We start from the raw sequence: 25,715 nt of genomic DNA on the forward strand, positions 1-25,715 counted from the left end.
CGTTTTACTTTCCTCGTTTCCGGATTCCAGGCCAGTCCCTTCCCCCGAGGACATAACCTCCCCAGGGGAAGAGGACTCGGCGCCCCCTGGAAGCTCCTCTGCCACCTCCCCCTCATCCTCCCCTTCCGAAGAAGAGGAGGAGATGTCCCTGAGGGGTCGGAATCGATTGGAAAGGCCAACCAGAGGGGAGTCAGTTTTGCCTTCCTGTGGCACCTGGACCAGGGTGGGAGAAGATCTTAAATCTCCCTTTTTTTTCCTACTTGTACCCCGCTTTCGTGTCTCCTTCTGCCATCCCCCATCATCCTCCTCCACGCTATCTGAGGAGATGGCACCTTCCTCATTCTGGATCCTCCTGACCTCCTCATTCAGCTCGCCATCCCTCAGGGTCTCAGCAGCAAGGTTGGCCTCTGGGACAGAATGAGAGGTTGTCCCGGTAACCCGGGCTTTCCCCATCACCCTATCCCTTTGGCGTTTATCAAGACGTCTTAGTTGGGCTGGTGTCTTTTTCTTGCTGTTCCTCACTGACCCCTCAGTTCCTCCACCCCTGCTAGTCCCCTCCCCAGCAGATTCCGGCTCGTGATCTTCACCCGCTGGGGACAAGACTGCATTAGCGAAAGAACGAGGACAACGACTGAATGGGTGACCTAAGTCACCACACAGGTGACACCTAATCTCTGCACAAGATGCGGCAAGATGGCCTACACCCCCACACAAGGCACATTTCTGCACCGTACAGTTTGCACTGAAGTGTGTGGGGTCACCACATCTGTGACAGAGCTTCGGCTGACCCCGGTAGAAAATCTGGATACGATCCCTACCGAGAAAGGCAGAGGATGGAATATGGGTAACTGTATTTCCTGAACGTTTAAGTTTTACCAAAAACGTCCAGGCTCCTGACCAGATGCCAAACTCGTCCCTGTTCTTCTGTGGGAACCCCATTACCTCGCCATACCGTCCTAACCAGGTGATGATGTCAACACAAGAGAGTGATTCGTTACGGGTCAAAATGGTCACTCTCTTGATTTCGTTTTGGCGAGACAATGCCTGTATGGCAAAGTCTCGCCAGCCGGGCTCATTCTTTACCAATTCATAATTCGACCAGAAAAGCTCAAGCCCCTCCAACCGAACAAAACTGATATCGAATTCAGGAGTACCGTAGGGATGTATCAAGGCGAAGATATCAACTGCCTTGAAGCCCATCTTTAGCAAGAGCTCAACCACTTTCGTCCTTGAAGGACACATATCTTCGCCCTGCCACCGAAGACGGACTACATTCCTACGGTTACTACCTCCCCCGGCTGTTGGGAGGGACCACACAGTATCGCCCCCTCTTTCCTCTCGGAAGGCAGAGAGACCGTGTCTCTCTATCCAGAAGGACAGATCAACTGCTCTACCCTCTACATTAATCGACCTTTCCCCCTTTTTCAGAGCCTCCAGGAGACGTCGCTGCAATAAACCGTCCCTAGAGTCAGGAGACGAGGAAAGTATTCTACTTCCCCCAGCAGTGACATTGGCATAACTCCTATGGTCTGTCACCACTGGGGGGGCAACCGGACCAGACCCTGCACCTACACCACTGCCGATGACAACATCCCCACCACCCCCAATGACAACATTAGCACCGACTCCAATAACATGGTCACCACCTCCCCCAAAAACACCTTCCCCAGTAACATCAATCTCCATCCTCTCCCCAGTCATACATCCCCCAACCCCATTTACCCCATCACTCACACTGGCTGGACCAGCAGATGATGATGGTGATGTTGATACATTTTCAGTCCGTTTTGCCTCGGCATCACGGGGCACTAGAGCTGGGACAACCTCCGCTGGCCCTTTAAGGGACCGGGCAGCATGCTTACCCAGTCTAGAGGAGGCCCCAGCCCTGTTCTTATTAGTGCCCTCCGCCTCATCATCAATTTCTCCAGTCTTATCAGGGCGCCGCTGATCAATGGGATCAGCGGCGCCAATACAAAATAAGATTTGTTCTTTTCTTTTGGGAGCGTCTGCTACATCTGTAGTCACCGCGACTACCTCAGGCACTGAGTCACCCCCCCCTCCCACAGGGGAGCGAACTACAGCCCCGGAGTCTGCCTCTATGCCCACTGCTGGGCTCCCCTCACTGTCCGGCCTTGCGGCCAGTGCCTTCTTTACTCCATCCCTGCTACTGCAAACAGGCATGGAGTTTTGCGCCCTTTTAGTACCTGTACTCTCCCCGCTCCTTTGCACCGAGTCCACCACAGAACACGGGCTGGGCTGGGTAACGGGGCTTGCACAATGAGCTGACCCTGCGGCCGACTCAGGGTTTACAGGGAGGGGAGTGTAGATGTAACTCACCACTTCTTGCTGCTTTGGCTTGGTCTTCTTCTTCTTACCCCCAGGTGCCTCATTTGGGAGCTCATCTCCGAACACCAGATTCTGAGGACACACTGGGGATTCCAGCATACGTATCTGGGCCATTAGCTCCCCTCCCTGGTAGCTGCTGTCACTGTCCTCCCCTGAGTCGGCAGGTGATACTGCTGGCTGCTGTGCAGGGGGCCCACTGTACGGGGCCTGCTGCTGTTGCGACAGGCCACCAGGTGGATCTGGCTGTTGTTCTCCCTCTATCTCCTCCTCATCATCCACCTGGCTCTCAGGTTGCAGCCCCATCAACCTTCTCTGTTTCTTTTCATCCATTTCTCTGAAACGCTCTTGATTTTTCAGCTTTTCTTTAAATGGTCCACTCATCTCCAGCAATTCCTCCTTTCTTTCCTCCAAAGCATTTATTTCAGCCATCAGACCTTTTATCTGTGCCTGGACTTCAGGCTTCTTCTTCTTTGGGGTAACCTCCAGCCTAGAACGGACATGGCGAAGTTCCTCCTGAAGCCTCCTCACAGCTTTGCTGGCGTCTTCATACTCACGGAGGTGACTTACGACCCGGGAGGTATAGGTGGAAATAGACTCCCGGGTCCTCAGCATTCCCCAGCCTTCCTCACTGAGGTCGGTTTCACCTCCGTGAGTACTCTGCCTTCCTCCAGATGACCTTGGCTTTCTGCTGGCAGCACCCAGCTTTCCCAAATTGGGATCCTCGTTTCCAGAAACCTTTCGGCCTCTTGCCTCTGTGGGGGGTGTTGGAGTGACATTGCTGCGACTCCGGGTGGATCGCCTAACCCCCAGATCTTCTGATGTACAGGCCGCTTGCTGGCCTCTCCTGCCTCCCTGCGGCCTACTCCGGGAGGCAGAAGCCTGGGCCTCGCCTCCCTCACTCATCCCTGGAAACCCACTCCCTCCCTGGGGAGGAGAAAGCAGGTCCCAGGTGGAACAGGTGGTAATTCCCTGGAGCTCAGGAGGCACAGCAGACACCACCACACAGCTGAACTGAAGCAGAACCACACCCGCAACTGATTGGCTCCCACTCCAGAGCTGTACTCACTATTCTGCTGGTGGAGTCACTGTGTACATACATTACATTACTTATCCTGTACTGATCCTGAGTTATATACTGTGTTATACTCCAGAGCTGTACTCACTATTCTGCTGTTGGGGTCACTGTGTACACAGATTACATTACTTATCCTGTACTGATCCTGAGTTATATCCTGTTTTGTACTCCAGAGCTGTACTCACTATTCTGCTGGTGAGGTCACTGTGTACATACATTACTTATCCTGTACTGATCCTGAGTTATATCCTGTTTTATACTCCAGAGCTGTACTCACTATTCTGCTGGTGGAGTCACTGTGTACATACATTACATTACTTATCCTGTACTGATCCTGAGTAATATCCTGTATTATACCCCAGAGCTGTACTCACTATTCTGCTGGTGGAGTCACTGTGTACACAGATTATATTATTTATCCTGTACTGATCCTGAGTTTTATCCTGTATTGTACGCCAGAGTTGCACTCACTATTCTGCTGGTGAGGTCACTGTGTACATACATTACATTACTTATCCTGTACTGATCCTGAGTTATATCCTGTATTATACTCCAGAGCTGTACTCACTATTCTGCTGCTGCAGTCACTGTAAAATCTTTACAAATATGAGAGCAGTGTACTCGCTTATGGGAGATCCTGTATATATAGGCTGTTTTACTTATTTTGCCCAATAAAAGCACATTTCATGTGAAGAAAATAGTTCTTATATTGCCATACTCCTAGACCCCTGTGGCAGCTCCGGAGTTCCCTGGTGGAAGTGATACAATGATAAAGTCCCCTTACATTGAGCATGTGATGCTGCATCTCATGTTTGGCTGCGGCTACACATTCCCAGCATACGGAGACCGAATGGAATATTACTTCTGATGAAGGACTCTTATCTCTTATAGAAGGACCATCAGGCCCCATCAAGGTCTGGAAGTGGGGGTGACTTCAGCCTCTTCACCCCCTATCATTACACCCCTGATTTTCTATGACATAGAGCGATGGCAAGGTATAGGAAAGGACTTGTAATAGAACTGAACTGTATAATTTCCCATAATATTTACCATCTCTGGTTGTGCCACCTCTCAGAAGTTCAGCAGTGTAATACTACCGCCATATAACTGTAATTTGCTTCTTCCTGACATTCCCCATAGCTGCTGTAACTGCTCGAATCCACGTGAAAGCCAGATGCTTCTCTCCTGATTCCAGATATCCATGACAACTTTTGGGTGGATCTAAAACAAAGGAATTTTTTCAATCACAGAAGAATTCTCCCTTTCATAGACTTGAGTAACAGTCATGACTTATCACTGTATGGATAATAGAGGAATCCTCAAGCTGAGTGATGGCCATTGACTGCTTGTGGCTGGCAGGAGGGTGTGAATCCGGGTTTTAGAGTGTTTGAAGAAGACTATTAAAAGGTAAGGAGCATTTCAGATTACACTTATAAGCCTTGACATTCCTATTTAGAATTCTTGATACTAGGCAGGTTGTGTATCAGTATATAAAATGTTGTGAGTTAATGAACAGACACAGCAGAGTCCATGTACAGGAAGATTAAAGGGGTATTCCGGGCAAAAACATTGTATCCCCTATCCAAAGGATAGGGGATAAGATGTCAGATCGCAGGGGGCCCACCGCTGAGACCCCCCGGCGATCTCCCTGCAGCACCCGCATTCTATGCGTGGCTGCGTCTCCAGTTTCAGTAACCTCCGGGACTGGGGACGTGACGTCACGCCACGCCCCCTCCATTCATGTCTATGGGAGGGGGCGTGACGGATGTCACGCCCCCTCCCATAGACATGAATGGAGGGGGCGTGGTGTGACGTCACATCAACAGTCCCGGAAACCTGGAGGTTTCCGAAACTGGAGACGAAGCCCTGCATAGAATGCGGGTGCTGCAGGGAAATCGCAGCACCCGCACCCTTTGGATAGGGGATAAGATGTTTTTGCCAGGAATACCCCTTTAATGTGTTATAGTCATTTTAAAAACCTTGACACAAGAGAAGACAGAGGGGCCCTGGTGCTGAGAACCCCGTTGAATCACTAGAACAAATGTGGAGAAGTTCTCTCCCGAGTGTTTGTTCTCCCCACCATCTCACTGAAGTTGATGGATTCTAATGAAAGTCTTTGTTGCCCGTCTCCTGGATCCAGGTGACAGTGGGGAGAATAAACATTACTTTTTTTATTATTAATTATTTAAAAGTACAATGAATGTGAAACAATAAATGACAGACTCATTTAGAGGGAGAGAGGCCCTGCCTGCGAAAGACTTAGTCTACAAAGGGTGGAAGGGAAACTGTAGGTGAGGGGGGCAGATGTGAGCAGGTAGGGAAGCAGCTGTTCATTGGGTGCTACAGGGGCACCAGGATTATTGTAGGTTGTAGGCTTTCTTATGGAGATAGGTCTTCAGTTTGCTCTTGAAGGTCCTGATGTTGAGGAAGAGTCGGATATGTTGGGGGAGTAAGTTTCAGGGTATGGGGGAGGAACAAGAGAAATCTTGGAAACAGTTGTGTGAGGTATGGACAAGAGGAGAGCACAGGCGGAGGTCTCGAGAGGATCGGAGATTCCGCAAGGGTTGGTATTGGAAGATCAGGTCTGAGATGTATGAAGGGGACAGGTTGTGGATGGCCTTGTATGTCATGGAGAACAGTTTATAAGAATAGAAAACTTGGCACTCAATTGGTGATATTGAGTGCCACGTTTTCTATTCTTATGATCTATTAAAGGGGTATTCTTGGGTAGTTATGAAAAATAAAAATGCCCCAAAGCCACCACAATACCTGTTCTGTGTCCCCTGTAGTTATTCATGTGGTTTTGGCAGCTGCTGTGGCCCCTGTTGTCTCATAAATACTTGTTTTCCTTGTTTGCAGCCCAGACTACAACTCCCAGAAGTCAGTGCAGCTCTGTGTAATGGCTGCTAGCCAATTGCTTTCACTCTCTGTGTGAATGTTCACACTGCAGCTCACACACTGTACAGGTCTTTTCATCCTTCCTCCAACAATAAATAATGTTATGCTTCGAATGGCAGCAGTAAGTGATAAGATCTACAGCAATCTTCACTCAGCTGCTCTCACAGTACACAGAGAGGAGAGGGGGGAGCTGTGGCTGTGAAGTCAGGAATCACGTGGTGCTTGTCTCCGTGTAAACACCTCACTGACCTAGCCCCCACCCTCGTGTCAAGACTCAGTAGTTGGCTGGAGGACGTTTTCCTTACACTTCCTGCATGTAGGTGACAGCTGAAAGAGGAAAACTGCTCTATATAGCTAATGAATGATATTTAGACAAATACTTAGGTGTAAAAACAATGTGGAAAAAAGAAAAAAAAATTGTAAAAAAGAAAAACAATTGTAAAAAAAGTGAAACAAAAATGTGAAAAAATGTGAAAAAAATATGAAAAAATAATAAAATAAATTATATATACATATGTATATGTATATATATATATATATATATATATATATATGTGGTAGCCCTTGGGGGGTGTATGGTAGTTGGGGTGTTGTGGTAGATTAGGGGTTAACCCTATAGTTCGTGACGCCAGGCTGAGGGCTAGTATGCTGAGGTAATTCTCCGGCCTATCGCCGCCCTTCCCAGTAACGATAGGTGCATGCATAAAATGACTGAAGGTCCACAAGGTACTTGAACTTGGATAACTTTACTTAAATGCTTGAGGTACATCCAATGCACAATAACAGTCTCTGGAATACAGTCTCTAGTGCAAGGACTGACAGTTGTTGCGGACCTTGCCTTCTCATAAATTTTCTGAATTAGGGAATATTGTGAAGATCCGTCCGGATTTAGGGGATAGATAAGGTCCGGTGATCTTGCGGAGTGTTTAGGGATTGATACACTCACAATTTAGAAGATATCAGCCATCGACGCAAGGTTCATGCCTAAACTCACTGATGACAGCAGCGCAGATCCTTCTTCACTAACAGCCCACGAGGAAAGAGAGTGAGCAATGGCCGCCGCTCCCTTATATGGGCAGGGGCGGGGCTGTTTTTACTGGTCCAATTAACTGTCACTCACCGTTACAAGGAGCGATGGGTAGAATACGTCACAGGGACCTCCAAAGGTCCTTAAGTACAAAACCATAGTGTTTACCCGGTCACGTGACCCGCAGGTCCTGTTACGCTATGCTTAGGTAATTAACCATTCATATACACTTATACAATCCTATATATATACAAATCCTAAAGAATTATTAAATGACTAATACCTTAGATGAGAGGTGACTAGGGGCGGGCTAGTTAAGAAGAACCCCAACGTCCTAGGGACTCTGGCTATGGGGACTTATATAAAAGGTACCGGATGGGATGCGGTACCGGGACTCCACATATATATTATACAGCCATAAACACACACAAAAATAGTCCCCCCAAAAACGTTAACATGTCCTGCAAAAAAAGAGTACCACACAATTGCGTTTTTTTTTTACAAAAATAGTTTTTATGCTATAAATGTACTAAAATATAAAAAAAAAGTATATACATTTGGTATCACCATAATCGTATCAACCTGCAGAGTAATGTTAACATGTCATTTATACTGCATGACGAACAACCTAAAAAAATATAAAAAACAACCGCAGAATAGATTTTTTTAATCATTTATACCACCTAATAAAAATAAAATAAAAAACAGTGTCACATGTACCCCAGAATGGTACCAATCATAGCATCAACTTGTCTCCCAAGAATGTTTTTGCGCCCCAAGGCCTCAGCAACTTTATATGATGCCAAAAAAATATCCTAAACTTACAGGAGGCCCCAAAATCCACACAGCACGCCTTCATGTCTGAGGTCTGTGTGTGAGTCACATGGCACACAAAGGCAAATGGGATATTTCTAAATACCTCAGAATTCGGGGAATCGATCTTGAGTTGCATTCCTCTGTCAACACCTGCTGTGTCACAGAAAAAATGGATTAAAATGAATAATCTGCAAAAAAATTAAATTTAAAAATTCCGCCTCCGCTTTGCTTTCATTTCTGTGAAACGCCTAAAGGGTTAATAGACTTCTTTAATAACATTCTGACTACTTTAAGGGGTGCCGTTTATAAAATGGGGTGATATATGGGGGTATCTAACATACAGGCCCCTCAATTCCGCAAAGAAAAATCAGATTTTGAAATTTTCTTGAAAATCTGAAAAATTACTGCTAAACTTATAAACCTAACATTCTAAAAAAGTAAAAGAATGTTTACCAAATGATGGGAACATAAAGTAGACATATTGTAGATGTGAATGAATTATTAATTTGGTGTGGCATGACTATTTGTCATATGAGCAGAAAATGTAAAATCTCGAAAAATGCAAATGTTTACATTTTTGGGGGATATTTTTTTTTTTTACAAAAAACGCTAAATATATAAATAAAACTTTACCACTATTGTAAAGTACAATATGTCACGAAAAAACAATCTCAGAATTTCTTTAAGTAAAAGGATTTCAAAGTTATTACTAAATTAGTGGACACATGTCAGATTTTGAAAATTTGCCTTGGTCACTAAGGTAAAAACAGGCTAAGGAGTAAAGGGGTTAAAGGGGTACTCCCCTGGAAAACATATTTTTTTTTTATCAACTGGTGCCAGAAAGTTAAACATATTTGTAAATCACTTCTATTTAAAAATCTTAATCCTTCCAATACTTATCAGCTGCTATATGCTCCACAGGAAGTTCTTTTCTTTTTGAATTTCCTTTCTGTCTGACCACAGTGCTCTCTGCTGACACCTCTGTCCATGTCAGGAACTGTCCAGAGTACAAGCAAATCCCCATAGTAAACTTATCCTGCTCTGGACAGTTCCTGATAATGACAGAGGTGTCAGCAGAGAGCACTGTGGTCAGACAGAAAGGAAATTAAAAAAGAAATTAACTTTTTGTGTATTATACAGCAGCTGATAAGTACTGGAAGGATTAAGATTTTTAAATAGATGTAATTTACAAATCTGTATAACTTTCTGGGACTAGTTGATTTAAAAATGTTTTTGTTTTTTCCAGTAGAGCACCCCTTTAAGCTATTGCCTGTGTGTCTCTGTGAGGAGACCAAATACAGCAAGTGTGGGTGGACTAGCAGGTTTCTGGGCACTGAGGACAAGCAGGGATCTAGCCACTGTGTACAGGGCTCTATAAAGTCCTGGTGTCCCCCAAAAAGTCACCCTACGGGTACTTTCAGACGAGAGGACCTCTATATGCTGCCTTTACATGTGCCTGCTCATAGAGGCAATACGCCCCTACGAGCAGACACACTGCGATGTGCGAGTCGCCGGGCGCATGCGCAGTATACTCGAACATCGCAGCAGCTCTCGGCCTAGCTCATTGAGCGGGGGGAGCGGACGCAATGTGTGCAAGTACACCATGCATGCGCGGCGACTCGCACATCGTTTCAGTATGTCTGCACGTAGCGGCGTATTGCCGTTCCGAGCAGGCACATGTAAAGGCAGGATACAGAGGGTCCTTCAGCGGCGGATCCGCAGAAAAATACGCTGCAAAAATACGCTCGTCTGAACGTAACCTAATACTCCACAACACCATGTATTATGAGCTTTAATAACACTCCAGTGCCAACCACAGTGTACCGCCCTTTCACAGCCCCTAAAACTACAGCTAATATTTCTACTTTTCTTTTTTTGACACTGCATACTGCATACTGTTATTTCTCTTTGTTTCTATAATTTTTTGTTGTTGCCGATTTTTTTTTTCCAGGTCTATGGTGTTTTTTATTTATTTATTTTTTTAATGGGCTGGAGGATGATTTTTCTGGTGTTTTCCACCATAAAATTACCTAGAACAGTAAAGACATAAAGAAGCACATACGTGCACTCACCGTAAAGCAGAGACAGACTGTACGGACAAACCTTTTAACAGATCTTAAATCTAAATTCTCCCACTCTGAAATAAAACACTGACACTCATGAACCTTTTAAGTGGGCTGGGTGGTGGTCACAGCTCGTTTATTTAAATATATGTAACTCTGTTAAATAAATATAACACTGCATAGCAGTAACCATGAAAAACACAACTTCTTATTGCCGAAGTACTGCTTCAGCCGAAGCAGTATGCCCCACTGTCTCCACAGCGTGCATGTGCTGCCTTCGGCACCTCAAAACTCCCCAATATAAACTTCCTTTACGCCACAGAAGGAGCCCGTGTACTCCTACACGGAGCTCCGACCCCCACTCAATACAAAAAGGGCCTGTTCAACGCCATCTTGAAGACCAGAAAGGAAGATGTCCAGCCCAATATCGTTGAGGTGGACACCATCGCTGATCATAAACCTCCTATTATCCCCTTCCAGCTCCCTGTGCCTGACCACCACACCGCCCTTAGACCGAACAAACCTCGCCATCCTGGAATTAACTAAACGGCGGGACCGCTCAATGGCCTCTGCATCCCTGGCACCCTGCCATTTTACCCGTGGAACAATCTCCGACCACACCAGAACCATCTCGGAGAAAAATCCACCGAGCCGTTCCACATCTGCTTTCATAATGGTTATCAACTAGGGGACCCTGGTGAAACATAGGTCGTTGCCACCCGCGTGGACAACCAAAACAACTCCCGATCTCAGCCTACCGGACAGGTCCACCGTCTCCGAGAGCACCTGAGGCCATCTCATACCCGGAATCCCCCTCCATTGGGCATCGACTTGATGGAAACCCAACGATCTCCCTCCAGGCCGGCAGGCGGCTCGCTGTGCCGCCCGATGAACATAGGAGTGGCCCAAGAACACCACCGTAGCAACCGGAGGATCTAAAAGGAAAAACAGGTTAAAGCAACAATTCAGGGCGCACGTAACCAGCATAGCAATCCGAGCGCCAACGCCCAATACGCTGAATATCAGACACGGACAATCCTGCCCTGGACGCCTCCGTAGCCGCCCCAATCCGAAAGGAATGCGTTCCGAATTCGGAAGGGGGGGCCCCCGCGTATTGCAGACACCGCTTGAACAGCGACTGAAATTGAAAACGGGACAAAGCCGAACCATCAGCATGAGAGAAAAATTGTCTGCCAGAAACACGAATTAACAAATAGGCGGAAACCGCCCGCACCGGGCAGGCCGGGCCATCAACCGACTGAAGGCGAACCCAAGCTCCCGTTCCCGCCTGATCGGTTTTCGACCGCCGAATACGCAGCTGCAAAACACCGTTGGAGCAAACCACATCCTCAAAAAGCAAACCACCGGAACCCTGCTTAGAGGAAGGAACCAACTCCCCCACCCGCAGAGCACCAAAAAACGCAACACAAAAAGCAGCGGAGTATAAGGCAGATTCAAAAGGGGAACAACAGCAACTGACCGAGGCCTGTACTAGCGAGACAAGCAAAGGATAAGAAACAGGGCGCCGCTGTTCCCTGCGGACATGAGTACGCTGCCATCCCTTCAGCGATTGCTGAATCAAAAAACGTTTTGTAACATCTTCCCACCCCAGCAAGCGAAAATAAAAACTAACCCCCGCCAGCCTGCGCCGCGCCACTAAAGCAGAAAAATGTGAAGCGCGCAATGACAATAAGTAGTCCACAGTTACCTCCAATCTCGAATCAGAACACCCAGACACATTTCGCCCATACACCAAAAGACACCACTCCTTCCACGCCTTACCATGTCCCGACCACGTAGAGGCCGCCATCGATGATTCCAGTAGTGGCATCAATCTCCTGTCACTAGGCCCCAGACCAAAGGCGGGCACGCTCGACCCTCCAGCTCTGCCGTCGGGCACAACCTCCTGAAGTCCTGGAACTGAAATCGAGACAAAGAATCAGCAATAACATTATCAACACCCGGGACATGCCGAGCCCGGAACCAAATATTGCATTCCAAACAACGGAGAACCAAGTGACGTAAAAGCGACAAGACAGGAAGAGAAGAGGAAGACAAGCCATTAATACAATGCACCACACTTGCGTTGTCCGTCCAAAAGCAAACCCTTTGATTACTGAAACGACCACTCCACAGCTCAACAGCCACAACGATAGGAAAAAGTTCCAATAACGCCAAGTTCCGGCACCAACCCCTCTCTTCCCAATCCGGCGGCCACGCCTCCGCGCACCACTCACCAGCAAAAAAGGCACCAAAACCAACCGATCCTGCAGCATCCGTGAAAAGCTGCAGTTCACCGCTGCAGACCTCCTCCGCCTGCCAACAGGTATGGCGATTATAACACCGCAGAAACTCCCGCCACACCAACAAATCAGATCTCAGACACCGAGAGATACGGATCCGGTGACCAGGTAGGGCAACTCCCCTAGTCGCTAAAGATAAACGCCTAGAAAAAACCCTACCCATCGGCATTACCCGACAGGCAAAAACCAAATGCCCCAAGAGCACCTGCATCTGCCGAAGAGTGACTTTCTTCGCCTCACAAAAACATTCAACCCATTGTAACATAATCTCCAACTTAGTAGAAGGCAAACGAAAAACCATGGCCACCGAATCAATCTCAATACCCAAAAAAGACATTACTGTGGACGGACCTTCCGTCTTGTCTGCAGACAGCGGAACACCAAAACGCTGCATCAAAAAACGAAAAGTACTTAACAGGAAACCACATCTGGGGGAACCCGCAGGGGCAACGAACAAAAAGTCGTCCAAATAGTGAATCACCGATGAACAGCCCGTCTCAAAACGTACTACCCACTCCAAAAACGTACTAAACATTTCGAAATAGTGACATGAGATAGAACAACCCATGGGCAAACAGACATCATAATAGAAATCACCATCCATACGACAACCCAACAAATGAAAACACTCTGGATGTACCGGAAGCAGGCGAAAAGCCGATTCAATATCGGACTTCGCCATTAAGGCTGCAGGCCCCGCTCCTCGCACTAGCGCCACTGCCCTGTCAAAAGACACGTAGGAAACCGAGGAATCCTCCTTCGGAATCCCGTCATTTACAGATGTACCCTTCGGGTAGGACAAATGATGGATAAGTCGGAATTTTCCAGCCTCCTTCTTAGGCACCACACCCAACGGGGAAACTCTAAACATAGGCAGCGGAGGGTGGCGGTACGGGCCCATAAAGCGCCCCAGGGCCACCTCCTTTCCAATTTTTTCACTCAACACATCTGGGCGCTCCCTGGCAGATTTTAAATTGTCGGGGTACTCCCCAGCATCAGAACCCAAAACAAAGGGGATAAAAAACCCCTGGGAAAAACCATCCCTCAAAACTCGGGCGCACTCCCTATTGGGGTACCGCTCTAACCACGGGGACATCGCGGACACGTTCACCGGCGTCCTTCCCCTCACCGGCAGCTGCGGGACGCCCCGGGAGCTTCGGGGCCCGTGGACAACGCGTTGCAGCGTGGCCACCTCCGCAAGCGGAGCATTCGTGCTTGTATTTGCACAGGTTAAGGAACTTGCAGTGTCCTTCGTTAAATAGCCAGCATGCGCCGGGACGCCGCACGGCCACTGACCCTGGTGTCCCCGCTGGGCCAGCGGCCCCAGACTGAAAGGGGGTTCCCTTCTGGGCCATCATCAAGCGCAACCAAACAACAGTTGCCTTAACTCCCCAACCAACCTCGGGCGTCAAGGCCAGGCGACGACGAAATTCTTCGTCATAACGCCACCAGGCCGAACCCCCATGAGACTTGTAGGCATTATACACCGAGTCCATATATATAAAAAGCTCCGAACAACGTTCAGGATGCTTTTCACCCATTATACAACCCAAAACAGCAAAAGCCTGAACCCAATTACCCATAGTCTTAGCTACTTTTGGCCTAGCTGGAAAAGACTTTTCAGGCTGAGGCCTACGCTCCTTATCAATGGTGTGCTGGTCCACCGACACCAACGACCAGACATCAACATACTGGTTCCCCCAAATCTTTTCTTTCACAGCCAACTCAACATGCGATCCAAGGGGACTGACACCACAAAAGAATGACTCCTTATGTACCCCCGCCCGTACCGGGGAAACCTTCCTAACCACGGGAGCAGGACTAGCCTGTGAACCCTCCAACCTAGCCAAAACCGCTTTAAGAGTAGGCAGAAGATCAGAACCCGCATCACCCCAAACCCCAGCAAAGTTGAACTCACCCGTCTGCGCAGGAACAACAGTCGGAGAAGATGAAGGTCCACACTGAGGAACCGGAGCAGGGTCCACACGCTCCACGGGTGCAGGTGTATCTACAGCCCCCTGTCGGTCAGCTCCATTTGAAGACCTCCGAGCAGGCTTGGACCTGTGTCGCCTGCCCGAACGCCTACGAGACCTCCTGTCCGGGCTAACGGAACTCCAGGAACTCTCCCCCGAGGAGGAGGGCGAACGCCAGCGGGATGAACGGGACCTGCGGGACCTGTCCCTGTTCCTGGACTCCCGGCGACAACGTCTCCTACACCCATGATGCGACACAGCAGTTCTGCTTCTGCGCGATCGGCCAGAACCCCGGGAGGACGATCGGGACCGACGCCCACGGGACCGACTCACAGACCCATAACCATCACGGTCACGCGGTGGCTGGCTGACTATAGGCGCCGGCAACTGTGCAGCAGCAACCACTGGGGGAGGGGGGGGGGGAGGGAGGGGGTTATGCAAGGGGCTGGGGGCACTATGTGGCTGTGGAGCAGGGGTTAAAATTGTAGCCTGAGAGATAGGAGGCAGCAAACCCTGGCCCACTCCCACAACCTCTACAGCATCTTCAAATAAAGGCTCACTACCCACATCCATAGAATCTACTACAGCAGGCAGCAAAGGGGCATTTTCAGGGAGACTAGTATAGCTGCTGCCTGCAATTGGAACCACACTGGGACCCTGGAAAACAGGAGGGGTACCAGGCACCTCATCAGCTGATGAGGATGCCTGCGAATTATGAGAGGCCTGTGCGCCCATTATCTGACCTGCCACTAAGGATCCGCGCTCAGCCCTAGCTGCAGCCGAGACAGCGCGCCGGGAAGTGCGGGGAGCCGAAACCGGAAGGGGCGGAGCTACCGCCCGACACTTCGCTGGGCCAATGCTGGCCGCGAAGGCCCGGGATCCCGGCGCCGTGCGCGCGGCCTCCCCAGCACGCCGGGCGCCGCTGGGAAGGTGAGGGGGACTGGGGCTAAGCCTGGAAGGTGGGCGCCTCTGTCTAGAAGTACGTCGGCCCCGCGGGGCCGTCGCCGGAGCCGACAGTAAATTAACAGGGGCTGCAACAGGAACAGGGGAGCTAACAGGAGCCGGGGCACGCATCGCAGCAGCGTCCCCGAGCTCCGCTAAAATGCGGGGGATAAGTGAAGCATCAGCCAGCACCCGCTCCCGGAAACCACACCAAAACTGTTCGTCAGCCATCACAGGGGATGCTCTCACCTTGGATGCTGGAACACAAGAGGGAGAGCTGCTTGCAGGACACCCAGTAAATACCCCTGGGCGTACCCCCCTTGGAAAACCCCTCCCCAAGGTACTGGAGTGGGAGGGTTGCTATTTCTTCCTGCTTCTTTAACCCTTTCGTCCCCACAGTCAGGGCTACCTATGCCTATTCGGCTAGGTAACCTACAGTCAGGTGTGAAGATTCGGTGACGGGGTGCCGGATCTCTGCATCGGCGCTGGCGTGTGGCGCTCCGAGCGCCACACGCCAGCGCCGATGCAGAGATCCGGCACCCCGTCACTCAATCTTCACACCTGACTGTCTCTGCTTTGCGGTGAGTGCACGTACATTGGATACTTCATACTGTTGTATGTGCACCCCGCAGAAGACTATAAGTCGTGGAAGACCGTACAACTGGCATAAGGTGATACTGTTCTTAAAGGGGTACTCCGCCCTTAGACATCTTATCCCCTATCCAAAGGATAGGGGATAAGATGTCAGATCGCCGGGGTCCCGCTGCTGGGGACCCCGGGGATCGCTGCTGCAGCACCCCGCTATCATTACTGCGCAGAGCGAGATCGCTCTGCACGTAATGACGGGCAATACAGGGGCCGGAGCATCGTTACATCACGGCTCCGCCCCTCGTGACGTCATGGCCCGCCCCTTTCAATACAAGTCTATGGGAGGGGGCGTGGCCCTGCCATAGACTTGCATTAAGGGGACGGCCGTGACGTCATGAGGGGCGGAGCCATGACGTCACGCTGCTGCGGCCCCTGTAGCCCCGTCATTACGCACAGAGCGAACGCGCTCTGTGCAGTAATGATGGCGGGGTGCTGCAGCAGCGATCCCCGGGGTCCCCAGCAGCGGGACCGCGGCGATCTGACATCTTATCCCCTATCCTTTGGATAGGGGATAAGATGCCAGGGGCGGAGTGCCCCTTTAAGAGTGCTCTCCCCTTCACTGTTGCATCTTTACCTAGAACAGTGTCCTCCAACCTGTGGCTCTCCTGCTATGGCAAAAGTACAACTCATCTTGGCTGTCAGCTAAAGAGCCACACATTGGGGGAACACTGATCTATAGGAATTGAAAATTCCCCAAAAATGCTCATGTTAAGCCCGGACATTGGGCATAAATGTACATTTACGTCCTGAGTGGGGCCGAGCACTTACAGTTAATGAAGGAGAACGGTGATCCCGCCGTTCTCCGTCATTAACCCCTTAAGTGCCATAATCAATAGCGTTTACAACACTCAAGCCGGCACCTCGCAAAATGTATGGGTCCGATTGGTTTGTTCACCTGCTGGAGGTCCTCTAAACTGTTTCGCAGGGGTCTCGACTCTGATTTGCTGCTAAAGCCTGCTGAGCAAGGCTCTACCAGCAGATCACCATTCCAATAACACTAAGTAATGCTATGCAGATCTGAAGATTGCATGCAAAAGTCCCCTATGGGGCCCTTAAAAGAAAAATCATACAAAAAATGTTTTCTAAAGGAAAACTGGCAGCCTGATCACCTACTCTAAACCCAAAACATAGATTGTTATAGAGTGGGTGACCAAAAGTCCACAGAGGGGTCACTTACTAAATTCTGCTCACTTCTTCCGGGGATATGTGCTGCAGAAGTCCCGCTGCTTAATTCAGGGAACTGCGCACAGGAGGCGGGTCCTGTCGGCTGGCTGCCCCTGCCCCTGTCCGTCAGCTTGTAACGCCACCCCCACAATCTGCATATTCATCAGGACGTGAAAGCTGTATGTAATCTGCTGGCGCATGCACTTTACCGACAGAGTGCAGCACTCACATGACCGGCATTGCGAGCTGACTGACGGAGACCTGTGAAAAATGAAAGAAGCGATCTTATTGGTTGCTATGGGAAACTGCCCCACTCTTTCTCTGCACAGGTTTGGATAAATCTCCCTCGTAAAGGAGCAAGTAAATAGCAAAGTGTCTTATTATGACATAAGGAACAATATATTAACCCCTTAACGACACAGGACGTATATTTACGTCCTGCGCCGGCTCCCGCGACATGAAGCGGGATCGCGCCGCGATCCTGCATCATATCGCGTCGGTCCCGGCGCTCATCAACGACCGGGACCCGCGGCTAATACCACACATCGCCGATCGCGGAGATGTGCGGTATTAACCCTTTAAAAGCGGCGGTCAAAGCTGACCGCCGCTTCTAAAGTGAAACTGAAAGTGACCCGGCTGCTCAGTCGGGCTGTTCGGGACCGCCGCGGTGAAATCGCGGCGTCCCGAACAGCTGACCGGACAACGGGAGGGCCCTTACCTGCCTCCTCGGTGTCCGATCGACGAATGACTGCTCCGTGCCTGAGATCCAGGCAGGAGCAGTCAAGCGCCGATAATGCTGATCACAGGCGTGTTAATACACGCCAGTGATCAGCATAGGAGATCAGTGTGTGCAGTGTTATAGGTCCCTATGGGAGCTATAACACTGCAAAAAAAATGTAAAAAAAAAGTGTTAATAAAGGTCATTTAACCCCTTCCCTAATAAAAGTTTGAATCTCCCCCTTTTCCCGTAAAAAAAATAAAACAGTGTAAAAAAATAAATAAATAAACATATGTGGTATCGCCGCGTGCGTAAATGTCTGAACTATAAAAATATATCATTAATTAAACCACACGGTCAATGGCGTACGCGCCAAAAAATTCCAAAGTCCAAAAAAGCATATTTTGGTCACTTTTTATACCATTAAAAAAATTTATAAAAAGTGATCAAAAAGTCCGATCAAAACAAAAATCAAACCGATAAAAACTTCAGATCACGGCACAAAAAATGAGCCCTCATACTGCCCTGTACGTGGAAAAATAAAAAAGTTATAGGGGTCAGAAGATGACATTTTTAAACGTATAAATTTTCCTGCATGTAGTTATGATTTTTTCCAGAAGTGCGACAAAATCAAACCTATATAAGTAGGGGATCATTTTAACCGTATGGACCTGCAGAATAATGGTAAGGTGTAATTTTTACCGAAATATGCACTGCGTAGAAACGGAAGCCCCCAAAAGTTACAAAATTGTGTTTTTTTTTTCAATTTTGTCGCACAATGATTTTTTTTTCCGTTTCGCCGTGCATTTTTGGGTAAAATGACTAATGTCACTGCAAAGTAGAATTGGCGACGCAAAAAATAAGCCATAATATGGATTTTTAGGTGGAAAATTGAAAGGGTTATGATTTTTAAAAGGTAAGGAGGAAAAAACGAAAGTGCAAAAACGGAAAAACCCTGAGTCCTTAAGGGGTTAAAAGTTTAGTTTGGTGACAGGTACTCTTTGAAACACACAAAAAGACTCTGATAAAAATTAACATCCCTCCCTTTTCTATTTTTAAACTAACAAATATGTAAAAAAAAACAATAATATAAAACACAAATACGGTATCGCCCCAAGAGGAAATGTCATGTTTAAAAATAATGGTTATGATCTCATGTGCTGAACGTAGAAAATGTAAAAAATACAAGTCCAAAATTGTTTATTTTTGCTCACATCACATCCCAAGAAAAATGTAATGAAAGTGATCAGTCATACACGTGCCAAAGTGGTACCAACAAACACTACAGATCACAGTGCAAAAATGAGCTCTCTTACATCCCCATATATGGAAAAATTAAAAAGTTTTAGGGGCCAGAATAGGGCAATTTTAAACATACAGTACTTATTGTGTTTATAAGTTTGACTTAAAAAAAAAAAGTAATGCAGTAATAGAAAAGTGTGTAAACATAGGTATCGTTGTGATCGTATTTGACCCCCCACAAGTAAAGAGTATATTCTGGCTGTAAAGTGCACTCTGTAAAAACAAAACCTCCCACAAGTTGCAACATTGGGTTTTCAGTCCCCACAAATAATATTTTTTTGGTCACACTGTACATTTTATGGTAAAATGAATGATGTCATTACAAATTACAATGTGAATTCAAATAGAGAAAACAGACATGGTCGCACATCTACAACATGTACAATGATCTAAGGCTTCTCAGCAACCGCCCCTCCCCACAGACCCAGGGACTGGTTTGAGTGGCATTGGGCCGCTCTGCCAGTGGGTCGTTCCCCCTGTGGGCACTGGTGTTGGGGCGGCGGTGGTCCCCATTCAGTGCTGCGCCATTTTATGCTAGGGACGTTAGGGAGCCGCTACTTACAGGTGGTAGTGACGTGGCTAACGGGCTTGCACTTCATGATCATAAAGTACACTAACGACCTGTTAGTTTAATAAATGTTGCTGAGAAGCTTCAGATCAAGGTGCATGTTGTGGATGTGCGACCATGTGTTTTCTATCCCCCTATTTTTTCTTTTTTTTATTACTTGGTCAGCACTCTGACCCTCCCCCCTCAGCCCAGGCCTATATAAATGAGCAGGAAGTTGCATAGGGCCCCATTCTTTCTGGCAGTCTCCCAGTTTCAGACTGGGAGCACATGGTAAGTGAGTTTTTACACCTGTTCACACTGGTGCAGTGCTGTGCGGCATTCATTGCTGCCGCGGCACGGTGTCCATGGGGAGGCGTGGCCCTGGGACTGGTTTGAGAGGCATTGGGGCTGCTCTGCCAGTTTGTCATTCCCACTATGGGCACTGGTGTTGCGCTGCTCAATAATACGCCATTTTATGCTTGGGACGTTAGGGAGCCGTTACTTACAGATGGCCGTGACGTGGCTAGCGGGCTTGCAGTTCATGATCATAAAGTACAATAACGACCTTAGATCATTGTGCATGTTGGGGATGTGCGACCATGTCTGATTTCTCTATTTGAATTCTCAATACAAATTACAATTGGTCGTGCAAAAAACAAGCCTCATATGGGTCTATAGATGGAAAAATAAAAGTTTTGGCTATTAAAAGACATGGAGGAAAAAAAGAAAATGCAAAAAAAAAAAAAAAGATAAATTGTTGTGTCCTCAAGGCCAAAATTGGTGATAGAAATATCTAAACAAAAAATGCATGTAAAATGCAATAAAATACATATCAAATTCATGGTATTTTTTTTACAGCAAGAAAAAAAACTGAAAAAATAAATGTATGGACTGAGGCCAGGTTTACACTGTGTTAGTGCTTCCATCAGAGGTAGCATCCGGGAGATGCCAACGTATTCTGTAAAGAAGGGAACGAACGCCATTCATTTCAGTGGTCTGAACGGGGTCACCATTCGGGCCGATTCCACTATTTTCCACAGACTGAAAAGCTTTATCTGCTGTGTTGTCCAGTGGACGTAGTCTGATAGGAGCGGCATGTCCTAGATTACTCCAGCAAGGAGGCCCCAGCTCACCTATTGCTATGCTCCAGGTCTGTACATCAGAGAGAACCACAAACCAACTCAATACATTTTTTTAATTTAGATGTGAATAGAGGAAAAAAGTTATATATGTATAGATAAATAGATCAAATTAATATAAGTAAAGGAAAGTCTTTACATAGAAGCAGCAAACTGCTGACTGTATTTTAGTTAGAGGAGCAGATTGCAGTATGATTTTCCACCACTAGGTGTCAGCAGTGATCTATGCATTTCTAGTGGCAAAATAGTGGACATTCTAAACATATATTGGACTCAGATCAAAGATCACAGCATCACACATAATGTTAGTAAATAGTTTTGCGACCTGCGTTAACGATGCGACGATTGCAAAAAACGTTTAAATTCCACAGGCAATAGACTGATCTTGCTCATTCCTTGGCAGAATACGGCATGGACTACATTGCGATCTACATGGACTGGAAATATCCGTGAGGTCCTAATGCCGACTGATTAAGAGCCGTCTTCCCACAGAATCTCTGGCGCCGACGGAATCCTCAGTCTGAACCTAATCTTAAAGGGGTACTTCCGTCGAAAACTTTTTTTTTTTAATCAACTGGTGCCAGAAAGTTAAACAGATTTGAAAATCACTTCTATTAAAAAAAAATCTTAATCCTTCCAGTACTTTTTAGGGGCTGTATACTAAAGAGAAATCCAAAAAAGAAATGCATTTCCTCTGATGTCATGACCACAGTGCTCTCTGCTGACCTCTGCTGTCCATTTTAGGAACTGTCCAGAGCAGCATATGTTTGCTCTGGGGATTTTCTCCTGCTCTAGACAGTTCCTAAAATGGACAGCAGAGGTCAGCAGAGAGCACTGTGGTCATGACATCAGAGGAAATGCATTTCTTTTTTTGGATTTCTCTTTAGTATACAGCCCCTAAAAAGTACTGGAAGGATTAAGATTTTTTAATAGAAGGGATTTACAAATCTGTTTAACTTTCTGGCACCAGTTGATTTAAAAAAAAAAAAAAAGTTTTCCAAGGGAGTACCCCTTTAAGTCACAACTAATTTACACAAATTATTTTTCCCATTCACTGACTGGGAGCAGAGATGTTAAAGATGGTAAAAAATTAAAACATATAGGGGAGAATTTATTTACGTCTGCACCAGATACAGATTGGGGAAAAGACACAGTTTTGCACAAATATTTGGTTCGCACAAAAATTATCAACTTTTTGCCCGATCTGCACTGCGACCACTAAGTATGCAGGGCTTGAAACAGGAGGGGCATGGTTTTTTGTCCATGTCTGTGAACTGGGTTTCTCATAGCAATCCACCATTACTTTTGCGTCCTGTACGGTTGGTCATGATCAAAAATTGCGCTTTATCTGTACAGCCACCAGCAGTCAGATAAGCGTGGCCAGGGGTTCGCTATGCCCCGGGGCCGCCACACCTCAGCGCTGGGACCCCTATGTGATGGACACACAGGTCCCAGCGTATATGCCCTGCATCACTCCTACGTGCAGCCGGCGAGTTCACTGAGTGAGCACTCACTCCTGATGGCTCCTGCTCACAGAGCCTGCACGTTGCTACAGAATTTCCGCCTGGACATAGGACTGTTTCGAAATGCGCTTTCTCAATAGACAGCAAAGCATTTAAAGGGGTACTCCGGTGAAAATCTTTTTTCTTTTAAATCAACTGGTGGCAGAAAGTTAAACATATTTGTAAAATATTTCTATTAAAAATCTTAATCCTTCCAGTACTTATTAGCTGCTGAATGCTACAGAGGAAATTCCTTTCTTTTTGGAACACTGATGACATCACGAGCACAGTGCTCTCTGCTGACATCTCTGTCCATTTTAGCAACCGAGCATAGCAGATGTATGATAAGGGCATGTTTTGCTCAGTGGTTAGCACTGCTGCCTTGCAGTGCTGGGGACTTGGGTTCAAATCCCACTAAGGACAACAATAAATAAAGAGTTATTATTAATTAATATAATAACGTCAGCAAAGAGAACTGTGGTGGTGATGTCATCAGAGCACATTCCATAAAGAAAATAATTTCCTCTGTAGTATTCAGCAGCTAATAAGTACAGGAAGGATTAAGATTTTTTAATAGAAGTAATTTACAAATATGTTTAACTTTCTGCCACCAGTTGATTTAAAAGAAAAAAGGTTTTCACCGGAGTACCCCTTTAATAGCAGATCCTACCGACTAATGAACAAGTTCATTCTTACGGTGGAGTCTTCTACAGCAGAATCCCATTGAGAGTAATAAGAGGCAGCTGCCCTAAGCCTACGTTCACATGGCGGAATGTTCTCCCAAAAATTTTCCTGGCAGACATTCCGGCAAAACATGCCGGAGCTAGGACCACTCCGAAATGATCTGTCTCCATAGACAGCAATGCATTCTCGAGCGGATTCAATTCTTTCTGAGGAGACTGGAATCGGAATTTCCACGACAGACGTTCCGCCGTGTGCTCGGTGCAGCAGAATTTTATTAAAAACAATGCAACAGAATGTCTGAACAGAATTTTTTCGTTTGGTCATGTGAAGGGTCTAAGGGTCCGGTACCCCTCATTCGCTGATTCCCAGACCCCATGGTTTGCATACAGGTCAGTGCACATGCAGTTGTGATTGACTTTGAAGTCTATTGGACAGTGGTCTTGAACCCGCGGACCTCCAGATGTGGCAAAACTACAACTCCCAGCATGCCCGGACAGCCGTTGGCTGTCCGGGCATGCTGGGAGTTGTAGTTTTTTTTACCACATCTGGAAGTCTGCAGGTTGGAGACCACTGCTATAGGAGTTCTTCTTATGTGTGATCATATAGGAAGCATATGAGGCAGTGGACACTATGACAGTGCACCTGAGGGAGGCTGAGTGAGTACTCCAGGGGTTAAGCTCCCAGGTTAGGGCAGGGAGCCCTGTCATTGGCGGATCCCTCTATCTGGCAGTGCCTCTGCTCACCCTCCCTGCAATGCAGGCGACATCCTCACTGCAGCTCCTACAAGGGAGAGCTCCAGGGAATCCCAGGCTGGGAAGACCCCACTCTAGACATCACTATGGGGGGAGCACTGTCCCAAAAGAAGAAGGCTCAGCCTGAGACGCCCCAGCAACCCCAGCCCCAGCCCTGCACTGGGTAAGTAAGAGTCTCTCCTATATTCTTCTATATCATATGCAGAGTCATGGACTTGTGTTCACGTAAATACAAGCACAAGCAATCATATTACTTTACGTTATATATATATATATATATATATATATATATATATATATATATATATATATTCAGCCCTTTATCAAGAGCTTATTGACATTGGTTACTAAGTACCCTGGTATTTTTACTCTCGTAATATCGGTTCTCATAAGTGAGCGGTGTATCACTAGTTTATGGGAAGACGATTGGTGGGATTTACTTGAATATACTGCACTGTAATGTTAACATCTTAAAGGGGTATTCCAACCGACAACTTTAATCGAACTTCTCATAAAAGTGCGTTTGGGTGGGTCGCCAAGTACTCAGATCATCAGTGATCGCATATAGCAGTGGTCTCCGAACTGTGAACCTCCAGCTGTTGCAAAACTGCAACTCCCAGCATGGCCGGACAGTCATTGGCTGTCCGGGCATGCAGGGAGTTGTAGTTTTACAACAGCGCTGGGTCCATTGTTTGGAGACCACTGCTATATGGAACCCCCAGGTCTATTGAACTGAACACTAGGACCCTATGATGATCCAAGACGAGGGTTGGAGTCAAGTATCTGTGGATAAGTATCCATGTCTGTCAGGAGGTCACATGGCTGCTGATACATTGCAGATATAGCAGAACTGAGTTTGTTAAAGGGGTTATCCAGGAAAAAACTTATATATATATATATAATCAACTGGTTCCAGAAAGTTAAACAGGTTTGTAAATTACTTCTATTAAAACATCTCAATCCTTTCAGTACTTATGAGCTTCTGAAGTTGAGTTGTTCTTTTCTATCTAATTGCACTCTGATGACACCTGTCTCAGGAACTGTCCAGAGTAGAAGCGAATCCCCATAGCGAACCTCTTCTACTCTGTGCAGTTCCCGAGACAAGCAGAGATGTCAGCAGAGAGCACTGTTGCCAGACAGAAAAGAACAACTCAACTTCAGCAGCTGATAATTATTGAAATGATAAAGATTTTTTAATAGAAGTCATTTACAAATCTGTTTAAAGGGGTACTCCCGTGAAAACCTTTTTTCTTTTAAATCAACTGGTGGCAGAAAGTTAAACATATTTGTAAATTACTTCTATTAAAAAAATCTTAATCCTTCCTGTACTTATTAGCTGCTGAATACTACAGAGGAAATTCTTTTCTTTTTGGAATGCTCTCTGATGACATCACGACCACAGTTCTCTCTGCTGACCTTATTATAATAATAACGCTTCATTTATTGTTGTCCTTAGTGGTATTTGAACCCAAGTCCCCAGCACTGCAAGGCAGCAGTGCTAACCACTGAGCCACCATGCTGCCCTTAGCATACATCTGCTATGCATGGTTGCTAAAATGGACAGAGATGTCAGCAGAGAGCACTGTGTTCGTGATGTCATCAGTGTTCCAAAAAGAAAGGAATTTCCTCTGTAGCATTCAGCAGCTAATAAGTACTGGAAGGATTAAGATTTTTCAATAGAAGTAATTTACAAATATGTTTAACTTTCTGCCACCAGTTAATTTAAAAGGAAAAAGGTTTTCGCCGTAGTACCCCTTTAACTCTCTGGCACCAGTTGATATAAAAAAAAAAAGTTTTCCCCTGGAATACCCCTTTA

At 46.9% G+C, this 25,715-nt stretch overlaps 2 protein-coding genes across 2 annotated transcripts in view; one reads left to right on the plus strand and one right to left on the minus strand.

The window, feature by feature from the left end:
* Positions 1–11,102: 11,102 nt before the first annotated feature.
* On the minus strand, positions 11,103–15,421 carry LOC130367914 (uncharacterized). Its single transcript, XM_056570907.1, has 2 exons — positions 14,447–15,421; positions 11,103–12,145 (listed from the first exon to the last, which is right to left on the minus strand). The coding sequence occupies exons 1-2, from the start codon at positions 15,234–15,236 to the stop codon at positions 11,178–11,180; spliced, it is 1,758 nt and encodes a 585-aa protein (XP_056426882.1). The 5' UTR covers positions 15,237–15,421; the 3' UTR covers positions 11,103–11,177.
* Positions 15,422–23,913: 8,492 nt separating this feature from the next.
* TACC1 (transforming acidic coiled-coil containing protein 1) overlaps positions 23,914–25,715 on the plus strand; it is a 115,381-nt gene continuing 113,579 nt past the window's right edge. Inside the window, exon 1 of the mRNA XM_056570905.1 lies at positions 23,914–24,062. Coding sequence (XP_056426880.1) covers positions 23,986–24,062 — 77 coding nt within the window. The 5' untranslated portion in view covers positions 23,914–23,985. The remainder of the gene's footprint in view (positions 24,063–25,715) is intronic.

The sequence above is a fragment of the Hyla sarda genome, chromosome 4 (assembly GCF_029499605.1).
Source record: "Hyla sarda isolate aHylSar1 chromosome 4, aHylSar1.hap1, whole genome shotgun sequence".
Lineage (NCBI taxonomy): Eukaryota > Metazoa > Chordata > Amphibia > Anura > Hylidae > Hyla > Hyla sarda.